At 38.8% G+C, this 17,714-nt stretch overlaps 1 protein-coding gene and 2 pseudogenes across 1 annotated transcript; 2 read left to right on the top strand and 1 right to left on the bottom strand.

The window, feature by feature from the left end:
• Window positions 527-1,639, top strand: LOC104720240 (annotated as a pseudogene).
• Window positions 2,284-3,676, top strand: LOC104720239 (annotated as a pseudogene).
• LOC104718389 lies at window positions 9,886-11,677 on the bottom strand. The gene is made up of 8 exons (XM_010436128.2): window positions 11,522-11,677; window positions 11,111-11,179; window positions 10,988-11,017; window positions 10,852-10,884; window positions 10,645-10,715; window positions 10,441-10,522; window positions 10,249-10,341; window positions 9,886-10,158 (listed from the first exon to the last, which is right to left on the bottom strand). Exons 1-8 carry the CDS (start codon window positions 11,627-11,629, stop codon window positions 10,102-10,104), a joined length of 543 nt encoding a protein of 180 aa, XP_010434430.1. The 5' UTR covers window positions 11,630-11,677; the 3' UTR covers window positions 9,886-10,101.

The raw sequence follows: 17,714 nt of genomic DNA, 5'->3' as shown, positions 1-17,714 counted from the left end.
TTAAGAAGATGGAAGACGAACAGTAGGAGTACGTCCGACGCTGGAGCCGACGTCGGCCGAAGCCATAGTTTTGGTTAATCGCCTCTAGCGTCGTTTGTCGGAGGAGAGGAAAAACGATTGTGGAATAACGTTCAAACAGTTTAAGTTTTACTTTATTTATCCAGCATTTTATAGTTAATGGTGGTATTCTTGAGAATTATCTTAAGTCATAATTTAAGATTAGTAACGAAATGTATAATATATTTAGATAAATATTTTAAAAAGTAATATAATATATTATTCCGGCGAATCTCTGATAGATATATATGACAGCGTTGTTCAAAAAACAAAAAAAAAGATATACATATGACAGCGATAATGTAATTGTTAATGATTAGTTTTTGATAAACCAAATACATATAGAACTAGGAGATCTTTAGGCTATAAAATATACACCATGCATACAATAAGATTTCATTGGTGTTCCGTTCAAAACATAAACAAAAGGTAAGTGTTTGTTTAAATTTTAAAAAACCTACGAAGAGTTATGGAGCTACCAAGCGAGCCAAACCCTCCTAATTGTCCGGCTACGCCACCATCTCGTTGGTTGTTTTCGTCCTTACCGACGGACATCGTTTTGAGTATATTGGCTCGCATATCGACGTCTTACTACCCAACGCTATCTCTTGTCTCCAAGAGCTTCCGCTCGGTCATCCTCTCTGACGCGCTCGACATTGAACGATCCCGCCTTGGAACCCGAAAACAATGTGTTTATGTCTGTCTACAATCTCCCTAACCCATGATCATCAACCCCTATGATCATCAACCCTATGATCATCAACCCCTAACCCATTGGAAGATCGACGTCAAGGTTACCGGACATTGATTGCTACCAATGCCCACTTCTTATTCTCGTCGCTTACGAATATTCCACGAAACTGTTGGTTCAGAAATATACGAAATTGGTGGACAAGACACGCCCTCCTCCTCGACCGACGTGTGGGTCTATAACAAGCTTACTGGCAAACGCAAAGCCATCAGCATGATGGTGGCTCGTAAGAATGCCCTTACGTGCGCCCTGGACGGGAATCTATATGTAATGGGAGGGTGTGAACCAGATGAATCTACGCATTGGGCTGAGGTTCTCTACCCAAAGACTCAAACTTGGGAACCTTTACCGGATCCTGGAGTGGAGCTCCGGTACTCTTTGGTCAAGAATATTCAAGCGAAGCAAGGAAAAATTTACGTGAGGAGCAATAAGAACTTTGTTTACCTTACAAAAGAAAGTAGGTGGGAAGTAGATGAGGCCTACTTGGGTGAGAGTATGTGTGAGATAGAGAATGTATGCTACCGTTATGGTGATAAAAAATTGTGGTGGTATGACACAAAGCGTGAAGAGTGGAGATTTGTTAAAGGTTTGGGTGGACTTTGCGCGCAATACAAAACTCATACTGAAATAGGTAATTGTGGTGGAAAACTCGTTGTCTTTTGGGGCTATGTGCCGTCTCGTATTACTGCAACCAAAGAAATTTGGTGTGCTATGATCTCGCTTGAAAAGAACCATCATGGTGAAGTTTGGGGCAATATTGAATGGCTTGATGCTGTGCTTATAGCCCCTCGGTCGTATACATTCTCGCATTGTGTGGACTCATTGCAATGATATCAACAATGTCCTTTTGCTTTGAACCTTTCCAGATCGTTTTTTTCTTTTTTTACGGCTTATAGTTTAGCAGTAATTACTTCTTTTTTTTCGGTCATGTTCTTTATTCATTAATAAAATTCTTTTTTTTTTCATTATGAATTTATTCATTAGTAGCTCTCAAATAAACAAGTGTTAAAATGGCATAGTGGACTATAGATTTTTTAATTCTTTTTTGTCAACTACCCACCCCTCTAATTACTTATGATTTATATTGACATGAAATATATATGAATCCATCATAAGTATCACTCACATAAATAGTCGTTCCATGACATATGTATATCTCTCTCTAAAAGTAATATAGTTTGAGGCTTTGAGCTCTCATCAACAAGTTTGTTTCTAAAAGATCATCAACACAAATTCAAACTAGTTGGCATAAAACCACAGAGACAATTTGGCCCATGAAGCCCAATATACAGCATCCGCTCCTCTAACGGCATCAGAATCGTCTCTCTTATAAATCTCATTTTCTACATTCTAATTAAATTTTATCAACGAAGTCACATAATAAGAGAGAGAAACAAGAACTTTAAGAGAGAGAGAGCGAATAAGAACTTTCTTCTTTCCTCAATTTTCCCGCTATTTTCTTCTGCTGAAGAACAATGGATCGTGAGACTTCGGCATTGCTATCATCTTCATCTCCTCCGGAGGATCTCGTCAAAGAGTTCATCGGAACCTTCGTCTGTCTCGTTTCTAGAGATGATAAGCGATAAGAAGGTGTTGTCTCTGTCCTTAATCTTGAGGATTCTTCGCTGGGTCTCCAAAACGGTAAAAGATTTCGATTCCAGACCTTCTCGAAGATCCTAATTTAGTTATCCAATCCCCTGTTTCTGATTTTATTTTCTCCGGTTCATTTGTTTCTTTGCTTTTTGTGTTAGAATCTTTCCGTGAAACTAAGTTTCATAGATACAAATCTTAGAAAGATCTGTGTACCGTACGTAGTGATTACTGAACCTCCACATGTGATTATCGAATTTATGTATGCAGTAAGATGCTATGGAAGAGAGGGGACAAATAATATTAATGAGCAACGAGCAATCCAGCTTCTTTATGAAGTTAACGACTACATGCTTTTTAGCGGAAGAGACATTAAGGTTAGTTTAGCGGAAGTGACATTGATGAAGTGCACAAAGTGTTTAGGGTTAAAGGCTAGTTAATTCGTTTAGGGTATTAGTTAGTTAGTTTAAGGTCGTTATATATCGTTCTACTTGATGCTCACTGCATAAGTACGTTTTTGGAAAGCTATATATGTCGATCGTAATCCAAGAACTGTGACATTAGTTTTGTGTGTTTATACGATCAGGTTTAAGGTTATCTATTCATCATCCTAGTTACTTGCTGCATACGATACTTTTTGCTATCAGATAACTAGTATATTTTCTTATTATGTATATTTTCTTATTATGTTCGTATATATTTACTTTCCAGGAAATCCAAGTTCTCTCTCTCCCACCACCACCAAAGCATATATGTCTCGTAGATCATGTCGTTAGTATAATAACAACCGAGGACGTGAGGTGTGAGGGCCTAATCACCCACGTCAACGTTCACGATTCTCTCATATACCTGAACAATGGTGAGAACATTTGTTGTATTTTTCTGGTTTAGTTTCTTTTCTACCAATAAATGTATATATTCTCTTGATGACTATACTATGATATTGATACAATTTAATTTACAGTCGTGTGTTACGGAACTGAGGGCAGAGAAAGAAGGATACGTTTGAGATTTGCACCTTCCAACCAATTAGCTGGTCCAATCCACTTCAAATTTAGGGACATCAGGGTACGTGCACCAATAACTTTCTCCACGTACATACATATTCAATTAGTTTCTGTGCAATACAGTTTATGATTAATTTACAATTTACAGGATCTGGAAGTCATCTTTCTTCGGAAAGTTTTGCTGGAAGAGAGTCAAGAAACTGCTCGCGAGTCCAGTCATTTTCCTCCATTGAGTAGATCACACCTTAGTCATCGCCAAGGTGGCCTTTGATAGAAAAAGGATTGGTGACGTGGCGAGGGTGAAAAAGGTGATTAGGGTTTTTTGCTTTCTTGTCAAGTTTGATGCCGCCGGTGGGTTTTCTAAGCCCTCCTGCGGTGGAGAAGGATGTCGTAGTGGGGGCGAAGGAGGGAGGCGACTGTGTGGTTTTGTCAAAGGGGTTGGCGGAGACGTCCACCGGTGCTACTCAGACTCAGGAAATCCCAAAGGGGGTCTCGTCATTGGATCAGCCTGCAAAAAACGGAAAACACTCTTTCCTGCAGGTTGTTCAGAAACGTGTGTTCACTCAACAAAAGTTCTCAGTCTCGGAGGTTAATAGAAAGGAGAAGGTTGTAGTGCCAAAGGAGGTGTTTGTGGATGCGAAGCCTTTGTGGGAGGACTTCGTCGTTGGCAAGTTTCTCAGTGCAAAGGCTCCACATGTAGGGAAGATTCACATGATTGTGAACAAGATCTAGCGGTTGGGAGATAAGACGTCGTTGATTGATGTTTACGCAGTCAACGACTTTACGGTGAAGTTCCGTATCAGAAACGAGGGAATGAGACATCACATACTGAATCGGGGAATGAGGAACATAGCCGATCTACCTATAATTGTTTCAAAATGGACTCCATTTTCGGAGGAAGCTCAGCCAGGGTTGAAGTCAGTTCAACTATGGGTCACTCTTAAAAAATTTCCTCCGACCATGTTTACGGATAAGGGTTTGGAGTTCCTATCTAGTGCGGTGGGCAAGCCTATCAGGCTGCATCCCAAAACTGAGGCGTGTATCAGTTTCGATGAGGCTCAAGTTTTGATTGAAGCAGATCTGACAAAGGAGCTACCACGGGAATATGTGTTTACGGGAGAGGAAGAGGGGGAGCTTGATATTGTGGTTCAGTACAGCTATCCTTGGTTGCCGCCGTGATGCACCTGTTGTAAGAAATGGGGACATCTCGCTGCCACTTGTTTATCCTCAGATACCTCAGTTGTTGAAAAGCAGGCTCAACCAGACTCCCCAACTAAAGTAGTTAATGAGGAAAGTAGCTTAGTAAATGATCAAGCTCCTGCAACCTTGACGGTTGCTATGATCCCTTGTACTGAAACTCCAGACACTTTACCGGTCTTAGAGGAGGATACAGTGGCAGATGATTGGATTACGCCAAATTCCGTTCGAAGCAGTCCGGGAAAAAGGCGGGATGAGCCTCTTGATGGTGGCTCACTTTTAAAGAACTCTTACTCTGTTTTAGGTGAAGATACAGAGCTGGTGGACGATTCTGAGAAGGATCCGGGTGAGGCTGCAGGTGAGGTAGCTCATCTGCCTTGTCTAGAGGATCACAATGTCACCATACGTCAACCTGGACCTACTAAATGGGGCTCCCAGTCGGGTGTTCCTTTGCGTACATACTTGCATCGGGGAACCAAATCGGTGAAAATACAAGGATCCAATCTTCCTGCTCCTTCTGCTAGGGATCTCCCTAGAGGATCAGAGTACGAAGCCTCAATTCAATCAATAATGTCAGGTTTCTGCTGGAATGTTCGCGGTATAAATAGATCTTCAAAGCATTCCGTTATAAAGCAGTAGGTGGAGGGAAATAAATTTCAGTTTGGTTGTTTGCTTGAAACTCGCGTTCGGGAAAAGAAGGCTTCATGGTTGGGAAGTCATTTGTTTCCTGGTTGGTCTGTTCTAACTAATTATGAGTATAGTCGTCGGGGACGCATATGGGTTCTATGGAAGGGTAATGTGAGGATGGAACCTTTTTACAAAAGTGAGCAGTTGGTCACATGCTCGGTGAAGCTTGATGATCACTCAGAAGAGTTTTTTTGTTCTTTCGTTTATCGGCTCAACACTGTGGAGGCTCGTAAAGTACTTTGGCAAGAGATCAAGGATCATCATGACTCGCCTATTCTCCGGAATAAGCCTTGGCTACTCTTTGGAGATTTCAATGAAACTTTGGATATGCAGGAACACTCACGGTTTGATGCCAATCCGATGCTCACAGGAGGAATGAGGGATTTCCAAGCCGTAGTCAATCATTGCTCTCTCTCGGATATGGCTTCTCATGGTCCGCTTTTTACATGGTGTAATAAGCGAGATGATGATTTAATACTTAAGAAACTTGATCGTGTATTGGTGAATGCAGATTGGGAGAGGGTGTATCCGAACGCTTATAATGTCTTTGCAGCTGGGGGTTGCTCTGATCTCTTACACTGTCGTATCATGATCAAGGGCGATGGGAATAATCTCGGTCCAAGGTGAAAACCGTTTAAATTTGTGAATTTGATGATTGAAATGGATGAGTTTAAACCGTTAGTGGAGTCGTATTGGAAGAACACGCTTCCTCTGTTCTTGTCAACGTCCACACTGTTCCGGTTCTCTAAGAAACTTAAAGGTTTGAAGCCAGGCCTTCGTTCTTTGGCGAAGCGTCGCCTTGGTAATTTGGTTTTAAAGACGAAACACGCTTTAGAGGTCCTATGTCAAAAACAACAAGCCAACTTGGCTAATCCAACTACTACAGCGATGCAAGAGGAGAATGAAGCTTATGCTCGTTGGGATTTCCTGGCTGGATTGGAGGAAAAATTTCTTAAGCAGAGGTCCAAGTTACATTGGTTGAAAGTCGGTGACAAAAATAACAAAGCTTTCCACAGAGCGGCTACTGTTTGCAAAGCGCAAAACACTATTAAAAAGATACATTGTTCTGATGGCAGGGTGGTTGTAAAGGATGATGAGCTTAAGATTGAGGCAGAACGGCATTTTCATGAGTTTTTGCAGTTTATCCCACCAGGGTTTGAGGGCTCAACGGTTGAGGAGCTTGAGCTACTGTTGTCGTATCGTTGTTCTGTTGTTGATCAGCAAGTGTTAACTAGGTTTGTTTCTGGAGAGGAGATCAAGCAGGTTCTGTTCTCCATGCCAAATGACAAATCGTCGGGGCCTGATGGTTTCACCACGGAGTTTTTCAAGTCCACTTGGGAGATTTTGGGGGCTGAATTTGTTGTCGCTGTGCAATCCTTTTTTGCAAAAGGTTTCTTGCCGAAAGGTATTAATTCCACAATCCTTGCTTTAATCCCCAAGAAAGTTTCTGCCATGGAGATGAAAGATTATCGGCCCATTTCTTGTTGTAATGTGATTTACAAAGTGATCTCGAAGATCATTGCAAATAGACTTAAGAGAGTGTTGCCAAAGTTTGTTTCTGCAACTCAGTCTACTTTTGTCAAGGACCGCCTGTTGATCGAAAATGTGCTTCTAGCCACTGAATTGGTGAAGAACTATCACAGGCCATCCCTCTCTGGACGTTGTGCTATCAAGATTGATATTTCAAAGGCATTTGATTCTGTGCAGTGGTCTTTCCTCTCTAAGGTCCTCTCTGCCATGCAGTTTCCTCCTATGTTCATTCACTGGATTATGCTCTGTGTTACCACTGTCTCGTTTTCGGTTCAGGTAAATGATGAACTTGCTGGATTCTTTAGGAGCTCTCGGGGACTTCGTCAGGGTTGTGCTTTGTCACCGTACTTATTTGTCATATGTATGGACGTCCTCTCCAAACTTCTTGATAAGGCGGCAGGTGAGAGGTTGTTTGGGTTTCATCCTCGGTGCAAAAATCTTGGTCTAACTCATCTTAGCTTTGCGGATGATCTAATGGTCCTTTCTGATGGTCAACCACGGTCCATTGAGGGTGTTACAGGCGTCTTTACTCAGTTTGCAAAGATGTTTGGTCTATCTATTAGCATGGAGAAATCAACACTCTATTTGGTCGGCACTGCAACACCTTTCCCTGATTCTGCTCGGTTCCTATTCACTATTGGTTCTCTCCCGGTTCGCTACCTAGGCCTTCCACTAGTTACTAAGCGCCTTACAAATACAGACTGTTTGCCGTTGCTGGAGCAAATTCAACAAAGGATTGGTACATGGACGGCTCGCCATCTCTCCTTTGCAGGTCGATTTAACTTGATATCCTCAGTCCTTTGGAGTGTGTGTAATTTTTGGATGGCGGCTTACCGCCTGCCTAGTGACTGTATTGCGGAGGTAAACTCGTTGTGTTCAGCTTTTCTCTGGTCTGGGCCAGAGATGAACACTCGAAAGGCGAAGGTAGCTTGGGAGGTTGTTTGTCGACCATGCAGTGAGGGTGGTCTGGGATTACGATCTTTGCAAGAGGCTAATACTGTCTGCTGTTTAAAGTTGATCTGGCGCCTTGGTCTCTCATGGTGACTCTTTATGGGTGAAATGGGCCTACTCAAATCTTTTAAAGGAGGTGTCGTTCTGGTCTGTGAAGAGTACCTCTACTTTGGGATCTTGGATTTGGACTAAGCTCTTGAAGTTTTGAGATATGGCTAAGCCTTTTTGCATGGTTGAAGTCGGCAATGGTGAACAAACATCGTTCTGGTTTTATAACTGGTCTGGACTTGGAACACTCTCGGAGGTTGTGGGTGATCGAGGTGTTCTTGACTTTGGGATACCCTGGAAGAGCTCTCTGGCAGAGGCATGGGCTCAACGTCGTTGTAGGCGACACCACCGTTCTGACAATTTAAATGCGGTTGAGGATGTTCTGCAGTTGTCCAGGCAACAAGTTCAGCAGAGAAGGGACAGAATGCTCTGGCGGGGTAAGAATGATGTGTTTCGTCCTAAGTTTGTCACTCGGGATACATGGAATCATGTTCGCACTACGGCTGCTGCAGTGGCATGGCACAGAGGTGTTTGGTTTGGTTATGCTACTCCAAAATTCTCTTTCTGTGTGTGGTTGGCGGTTCTTGATCGTTTGCCAACTGGTGCTCGTCAGGTTGCGTGGAATGGGATAGCTGCGGGCGCTTGCGTTTTCTGTCAACTCGCCATGGAAACTAGGGACCATCTGTTCTTTGAGTGTGATTACGCTTCTGCTGTGTGGTTGGGACTTGCGAAGGGTCTTATGAAAGCGCAGTACACGACTGTTTGGTCTATTCTAATTGATTACATCTCAAAACCACAACTTCCTTTAGTTGAGGGTTTTCTCATCCGTTATGTGTTTCAAGTTGTTACTTATGCAGTATGGAGGGAAAGGAATGGACGACGGCATGGATCTGCACCGACACCTACCTTGACCATCATTAAGTGGATTGACCGGCAAGTATGCGACCAGCTACTTGCCATTGGTCAATTGGGGGATAGGAGATACGATGAGGGGTTTGTGTTATGGTTATAGTCTCGCTGTTTAGGATGATTTCTTTAAATATAATTTAACATTAGATTCAAAAAAAAAAATGGATTTGATAGTCTCATCATATCACACCCTCTTAGAAGAAGAAATATTAAAGAGGCTGTTCCTTGATTTGTGTAGAGTAATACATATAAACCTTTCTTTTTTTGCTGGTCTCCTTTTGTCATATTGATTGCCTATTATCTGTCTCGCATCTCTTTTTTAGCAAATTTATTAGCTAATGCAGGAATTTAAAGCTTATATAAGTTGCTTTTTGGGTGAAAGTTTTTTTACCATTAAAGTCTTTTTTTTTGTGTGGTAATGGTTATGCTCCCATAGTTAACATATGTTCTTCTCGCAACATGTTAATAATAGTAGCATAAACAAGAACGCAAAATGGTTTTCAGAAATTACGTTGCTGCATGTGTTCTGGTGACAACGGTAACGGTTCATTCTACATTTGTAATATCTACGGCACTAAAACGTTGTCTTTTATTCATTTAGTAATATATATATTTTTTTTTCAATGAGATATGAATTGAAAATTAAGAAGATGCTACCGTGACATAATACCCCTCTAGAGTATATAGTTTATGTTGACAATGACATGAAGTATGAATCAAGGCATCAAGCTTAAGTAGCTCTGAGCAGATTCGTTTCTAAGCACTTGCGAACCATTCGTTAAGCCTCTAAAAGACCAACACGAAGAAATTGAAACCACCGGCTTTGTGTAGTACTAGTTTAATGCACTGGCATATGATTAATTTGTTATTCGAAAGGGGATAGTGAAGGGAGATACCGGTTAAACATAACCGAGAAAGCAGTTTCTTGCTTAGTCCCACTGAATTTCATAGAAAATGTCAAGAAAATTCTAGATGATGGTTCATTAAGGAAATACACAGCACAGAGGCTTAGTAGTTTAGTACATACACATCAAATAAAATGAACAGGACAAATCTTATGGCTATGATAATAAAAGCCACAGCAATAAACCTTATAACAATCTTTTGTAACCTTTTTGCCTGAATTGTAATCGAACCAAAATCAAAGTAACCAGAACAAAACCAAACCGATTCATGAGTAACCTTAAAAATTACTTTGTAATCAAACCACAAAGTAACTAGAACACAATGGATAAACCAGTTTAATCCAGATTCTCAGTAGTTTACAATGAAGCAAGTAGTTGTGACTAGATTGATAAATAAAGACTCTAAAAAAACTATATAGAAATGCAGGGAATGAATGTGACATGCTTTTTCATTGCAATTGCCTTGAAACTATATTGGAGGTAGCTTGTCCTTTCCTTCAAAGTAGTCCGAGAACCCGGTTTTCAGCTGCAAAAGTAATTACATTTTGAGGACGACTAAAAACGGAGAATAAGAAGTGGGTATAAGATTCTGAAAATGGAATAAAAGTTATAATACCTTTTCGATTCTGACAGTTGCTTCTGAGAAATCTTGTGTTTGTTCTTTGAGCAGGCTGATGCGGGCTTCCTTCTGACGATTCTGTTCTTCAGCCTGTATAATGGATGAACACGAGAAGTAATCGTTTTCACAAGATGGGACTATATAAGCAGAAGCAAAGGATTAGTTTCTTGTGACAGTAGTAGTACTTACCCTTTGGATCAAAGCTGTTAACCTTTGTATCTCATTCTTCTTTACTGTTGTAAGATCATTTGCTATTGCCATTACATCCGTCCTGAGATGAAGTCATGGTGGTGACAGTAATATTCAGAACTCCAAAACATGGGGATTTACAATTGAGGGCCAATGCCATAAAATGCACAATAAGGGATTAAGCGGCATGGATGAGAGACCTACTTATCTGAAAACAAGGGATCCAAATTCTGTTCTTCGATCAGCTGTTCGACTGTATCAAGACTTGGTCCAACCTGCAAAAAAGGGATAAAAAGAAAGTGTTTCACTTCTTCACAAGTGTGTCATCCATCATAAAGAGGAACCAACGAAAAACATTCACTAGTTTGTTGTGTAAGAAGCAAAATCAGAAGATGTTTAAGTCAAAGGTACCTGAGTATTGTGACAGTATTCATCAAAACATTCCTGTAAACAATTAAATGGTGAAAAACGTTACCAAAAGTTTCTAACTGATCAAATCACACACACATTATATGAATAACCTCAGACAGAGTCAAAAGAGTTTTACCTCTAATGTCTTATGCAATTTCACAACAACCTAGAAACATGTGAGAGAGATATAACATCAAAATTCAAAAACATCAAAAATCAAAGAAACTAAATGGATTCTACTAAAGAATAAAAAAAATACCTGAGTATATAACCGAAAAAGCCTTTCTTGCTCACCCCCACTAAATTTCGAAAAGATATCAAAAAAATCCTAACAAAAACACAGAAGCTTTATTAATTATTAGTACATAACACAGAGAAGAAACCAAAAAAAAAAAAAAAAAAATTCAAGCTTTAATTTTTTTACACTTTACTAATTACTACAGTCTCATCTTCAGTTTACAAATCAAAAAAACTTCACTGGATTGAGTTAACAGATCAAAAATCAGTTTTATAACTCCATTCTTATAATCTCAAGCGTTTTGCTAACTCAAAAGGATCCAATTTATCATCGAGAACCCTTCAAAAAAGACACTACAACAACTTTCAATTACTGTTAACAATTTTTCGAAACCCAAATCGCGACAATTGGGAAGAGATCAGTAGTTAGAACCTGTCTGTAGCAAGCGGTGAGAAGAGATCGAAGAGTGGATTTGAATGAATTTTTCACAACCGTTTGTCTACAACCCGGAATACTCGTTTCTTGACCCGGTTCCTCCATCTCTCACCCGCAATGAAACCTTTTTCTTTCTTCTTTTATATAAAAAAACAAGTTAAAAAAAAATCTAAAAAGTTGGAGAGATTTTATTTTACCGGGAAGGCCCAATCAAAACCTTTACGGCCCATATTTAGTATTAACTTCTTCATCTTTTTTTTTACATATAAAACGTTGCGTTTTAGAACAAACCAAAAAACTCTCTCCCCCGCTCACATCACGATCGCAGAAGAAACTAGAGAAAGAAACAGAGAAAAAGAGAGAGAGACAGAGCCGTGCACACTATAGAAAAATAAGCATTATCCAATTTTGGGAAAAAATTAAGGGCATATATTTATATTATTTATTATTCTTATAAAGTTTATTCCTAATAAAAATTATATACGAAAATGGGCTTATTTTATATGTTATAATGTTGAAAACTCAAATATATAGAGAATTTAGGATCAAAATATAGGTTTATCTATAATCTGGTTTTAAACATAAGCTTATACCATGTTAATTAATTAATTAAAAAGAATTAGATAAACTAGTTAAACAGTAAAAATTACAATATATTTTTGTCAGCTTTCTTTTTGTCGTTAATCTTGATCTTTTGATTCTAATGTAAAAATAATACAGTGGTTAACTTTTACGTCAACATTTTTTTTCATCAAATTGTTTTTGTCAAAGTATCAAATTAAAATTAATTAATGGTTTAATTTCTATTTCTATTTACTTTGTTTTGGTTAGATGTTTTTCACCCCAATATTTTTTAGAATCGGAAACTTTGGTTAAGAACTATTTGTTTTAATTTGTTTGTTTGTTTCTTTATTTATTTTTATTTTAATGATAATGGCGTTGATTTAGTAGACATTTTATATATAAAACGTTGCGTTTTAGAACAAACCAAAAAACTCTCTCCCTCCCTCATATCACGATCGCAGAAGAAACTATAGAAAGAAACAGAGAAAAAGAGAGAGAGATTAACAATGGCGAACTCTGACATCGGTCACTTCGTTAGCGTCACCACAAGGAAAGAAGTCAGAATTGAAGGGACTCTTTCTTATGTCGATGTCAAAGCATCGCTTATCATTTTGAGCAATGGTGAGTCTTCTTCTTCTTCTCTTTTTTTTTTTTCCAATTTCTTGACTTGCAAGAAACTACCAAGAAATCTTAATTTCCCACAAAAATAGACCTCTCTTCTTCTTTTAACGTCTTCTTCATTCTCATATGTTCGCATCCTTCACTCGCTTTTTAACCCTTGCTGCTACTCTTCTACTTTCCCGTAGTTGAAAAGCTTCATCATCTTTAACGAACTGATTACAGTTTCAAGAAGTTGTGTCTAGTGTCGATCTATTACGGAACTTTTACTGCTCAGATGAATTCCTATTAAAGCTTAGTTATGGAAGATGATATATAAAAAACTTTCCATTTGATCTGTAGGCGGAACAAACCCTTTTTGCTACAGTGACAAAACCAAAAATAGCTTTAGAGAGTTGCTCAGAAGATCACACACCTCGGTTTAGTTCATAAAGCAACTGGAAACGTAGATGCACAATATCTTTAACTCAAACACTTAACAAGCTTTAAATTAGTTGACATCTTTCAAGTATAACAACACTGCAAGCAAGAAATAGCTTAACACACATATATATATATATATATACATCTTTCCACTTGCCCCGTTATCAAGAGTTTTTGACTTGACCAAGATTACATGCTTTCGTTGTGACAAGATGGGTCACTTTGCATCTAGTTGTCCTGATCGACTTCTAAAGCTGCAGGAGGTTCAAGAAAATATCACTGATGAAACTGTGGAAGCGGATGAACTCATGATGCATGAGGTAGTATATTTGAATGAGAAAAAGGTCATACCAAGCAAGTATAGTCCTAACACTAATGAGGAGAATGTTTGGTATCTTGATAACGGGGCAAGTAATCATATGACAGGTGATCGGAGGTACTTCAGCAAGATTGATAGCTCTATAACAGGCAAAGTAAGGTTCAGTGGTGACTCTCGTGTTGATATTAAAGGGAAAGGCTCAATTACTTTTACTGACATGAATGGTGAAGCTAGAGTGATGAAGGATGTCTATTTTATTCCAGATCTTAAGAGTAATATTATTAGCTTAGGACATGCTACAGAGTCAGGATGTGATATTCGAATGAGAGGAGATCATCTGACAATGCGTGATTACAAAGGGAAACTGCTTGCTAAAGCAGTAAGATCAAGAAATCGTTTATACAAAGTTCATATGGGAATAAGAGAGACTGCAACTCTACACTTGACGTCTATTAGCGAGTCGAGAAGATGGCACGCTAGGTTGGGACACATCAATACCGACACCATCAAGTCTATGTTCAAAAAGGAACTGGTTCAAGGAGTACCTCAAGTTGTCTTTACTAAAGAAATATGCAGTTCTTATCTGTTAGGGAAGCAAACAAGACAAGTTTTTCCACAAGCTACTACATATCGAGCAACAAAGGCACTTGAATTGGTACACGGAGATCTCTGTGGTCCAATAACACCGAGTACATCGACTGGAAACCAGTACATCTTTGTTCTTATTGATGATTTCTCGAGATATATGTGGACCATTCTCCTAAAGGAGAAGAGTAATGCGTTTGAGAAGTTTAAGAAGTTCAAAAAGGTAATTGAACAAGAATCTGGTTCTGTTATTAAAACTTTCAGAACGGACAGAGGAGGTGAGTTTGTGTCACATGAATTTAACTCATTCTGTGATGAGTCTGGTATTCAACGACATCTTACTGCCCCATACACTCCGCAGCAGAATGGGGTAGTTGAAAGACGTAACAGAACGCTTCTAGAGATGACAAGGAGTATAATGAAACACATGTGTTTACCAAATTATCTGTGGGGAGAGGCAGTACGACACTCTACGTATGTGCTAAACAGAGTAGCCACTAGAGCTTTGAAGGATAAAACTCCATACGAGTTATTGAGGAATAAAACACCTAGGATTGATCACCTTCGAATATTTGGTTGCATCTGCTATGCAAAGGTAGACAAACCTTATCTAAAGAAGCTAGAGGACAGGTCTCGAGTGCTAGTTCATCTTGGAACTGAACCAGGGTCTAAGGCATATCGACTTCTTGAGCCACAGTCGAAGAAAATAGTGGTAAGTCGTGATGTGGTGTTCGATGAATCTAAAGGATGGAACTGGAGATACAATGATTCGGATCGTGAAAGTGGTGGAAGCTTTAGCATAAGCTTTCATACATCTAGGAACCGGGGAATACAAGAAGGAGACAATTCTATAGAAACCAAAACAGAAGAGTCTAACAACGAAACTGCAGAAAAGGAAGGTGTGACCATAACCGCAGCAGAGCAAGAAACAGAGGATAATGGTTCAGGTGATCAAACAGTAATCAACTTAAGAAGGTCAACAAGAGAGTCTGTCAAGCCTAAGTATTTAGAGGATTACATTTTATTAGCTGAAGAAGAAGGAGAAGCATTATTGTTCTGTTTAAACAATGAACCATTAAACTTTGATGAAGCCAAAGGATCTAAGGAGTGGAGACTTGCATGTGAGGATGAGATTACTTCTGTCAAGAAAAATCACACTTGGAATCTTGTTGATTTACCAATAGGATCTAAACCAATTGGCTTGAAATGGGTCTTCAAGCTCAAACGAAACTCTGATGGTAGTATCAACAAGCACAAGGCTTGATTGGTTGCCAAAGGATATGTACAACGTTACGGTATGGATTTTGAGGAAGTTTTTGCACCAATGGCCAGATTAGAAACAATATGAATGCTTATCAACCTTGCAGCCTCAAATGGATGGGAGATTCACCATCTCGATGTGAAGACAGCGTTTCTACATGGAGAGTTGAAAGAAACTGTGTTTGTCTCATAGCCAGAGGGGTTTGAAGAAAAAAGACAAGAAGGAAAGGTATATAAGCTTAACAAAGCCTTGTATGGCTTAAGGCAAGCACCACGAGCATGGAATAACAAGTTGAATGAAATTTTGATGGGTTTACATTTCAAGAAGTGTTCAAAGGAACCATCAGTCTATAGAAGAGAAGAGAGAGAACAGCTTTTGGTAATAGCTGTTTATGTTGATGACTTGTTCATAACAGGGACGAGCTTGCGTATCATTGATGAGTTTAAAAGGGAGATGTCTACTAAGTTTGATATGAGTGATCTCGGGAAGCTAACGTACTACTTAGGAATCGAAGTGTTGCAGTATGACGGTGGCATTATGTTGAGTCAAAAACGTTATGCACTAAAGATTCTTGAAGATGCTGGGATGAAGAACTGCAATCCTGCTCTTACGCCAATGGAGGCTAGGTTACAATTGTCTAAATCTGAGAAAGAAGTTGAGATAGATGCGACAAAATTTAGAAAGAATGTTGGATGCTTTCGGTATTTACTACATACTAGACCGGACTTTTCATATGATGTTGGCGTCCTTAGTCGTTATATGCAGAGTCCTAGACACTCTCATGGTGTTGCTATGAAACAGTGTCTACGATATCTACAGGGTACGGTTGGTCTTGGCTTAGTATTCAACCGTTCTGCGACAAGGATACCACGGCTCATTGGGTATAGTGACAGCAGCAACAATGCTGACTTAGACGATGGAAGATGTACGGCACGACATGTGTTTTATTTGAATGGGAGTCCGATAACTTGGTGTTATCAAAAACAGGACACAGTCGCCATGTCCTCGTGTGAAGCAGAGTTTATGGCGGGTGCAGAAGCTGCAAGACAGGCGTTGTGGCTCAGAGATTTGCTCGGAGAAGTCACTGGTCATCCGTGTGAGAACGTGGTCATATGTATTGACAATCAGTCCGCAATTGCTCTCACAAAGAACCCAGTGTTTCATGGGCGTAGCAAGCATATACATAATCGATACCATTTCATTAGAGAGTGTGTTGAAAAGGAGTTCATAACAGTGAAGCACATTCCAGGTGAAGAACAGAAGGCTGACATTTTAACTAAGGCACTAGGAAGGATCAAGTACAAGGAGATAAGAGATCTCATTGGTGTTCAAGATGTGGAGAAAATTAACTTCAAGCTTAAGAGGGAGAATGTTGAGCTAAGCTTGAAGTGAGCTTGAGGTTATCCTAAACCTATTAGGAATAAAGTTTCTTGAGAGATAAGGACTTGATATTGTTTCCAAATAGGATTAGGACTAATAAGGTTTTGGTGTTATAAATAGGAATGCATTAAGTGTTACATTACCTATGAGTTTTGGTAAGATTTGAGAGCTTGAGAGATTGGAGATTTGTAACCTTAGTTTTTGAGAGATTTTCTAAGGCTTTAATAAAGAGAGTGATACTTTATTAATTCTTCCAAACTTTCATACTTTTGTTCTAAATCAACAGTTTTTGTGCTTAACCTACCTCTTACCTCTGTTGCAAACAAGTAACAACCTAGAAACATGTCATAGAGACTAGACAAGTTATCATAATGATAGATTTGCATTAGTTGGTCAATTCAAAATTATCCTTACACAATCCAGTAGTGTACTTCCTCGTTGAACAAGAGCAAGTATGGCAAACCTAATTGAAGCAAACAACCTTATCAAACACGAACTGACCCTATCTAACTCAAATATGTATTATATGTTGTACGAATGTATTGAATTGAAGTGGCTTTTATTTAAAAAAAAAAAAAAAAACAAGAAAAAGAAAAAAAAGAAGTTGCTTTAATTACCTCAATGTTGAGATAATATATACTATAAATTAATTAAATTTATTATATATTACGGACTAGACAACACTTGAATCTCACGTCATATATTAAATTCAAATTTAGGTGGATATTTTTTTAATAAACTAAAACCATGTAATGAAAAATTAGTTGTTACAAGATCGTGGGAGATCTAACTTAAAAGTTGTCCTATTGATCCTAATTAACTTTAAGATGTAATACACTGTTTTCACATTAAGTATCAAAACAACATGATCTGTTTTTGTTTTTTTTTTTTTTTTTTTTTTTTTTTTTTTCTTTCCCAAGTAAAATCATCATTACGAAATCCCCTTTTTAATAAAAGACAAGTAAACAACATTATTTTTTGGTAGACTTTATAATTTTAATAAATGATTATAAATAGTTACAAATAGGTTATAGATTAAT

This window comes from Camelina sativa, chromosome 10 (genome assembly GCF_000633955.1).
Source record: "Camelina sativa cultivar DH55 chromosome 10, Cs, whole genome shotgun sequence".
Taxonomy (NCBI): Eukaryota; Viridiplantae; Streptophyta; class Magnoliopsida; order Brassicales; family Brassicaceae; genus Camelina; species Camelina sativa.
Note: the sequence above shows the minus strand (reverse complement) of the source record. Positions and strands in the feature narration are given on the sequence as shown.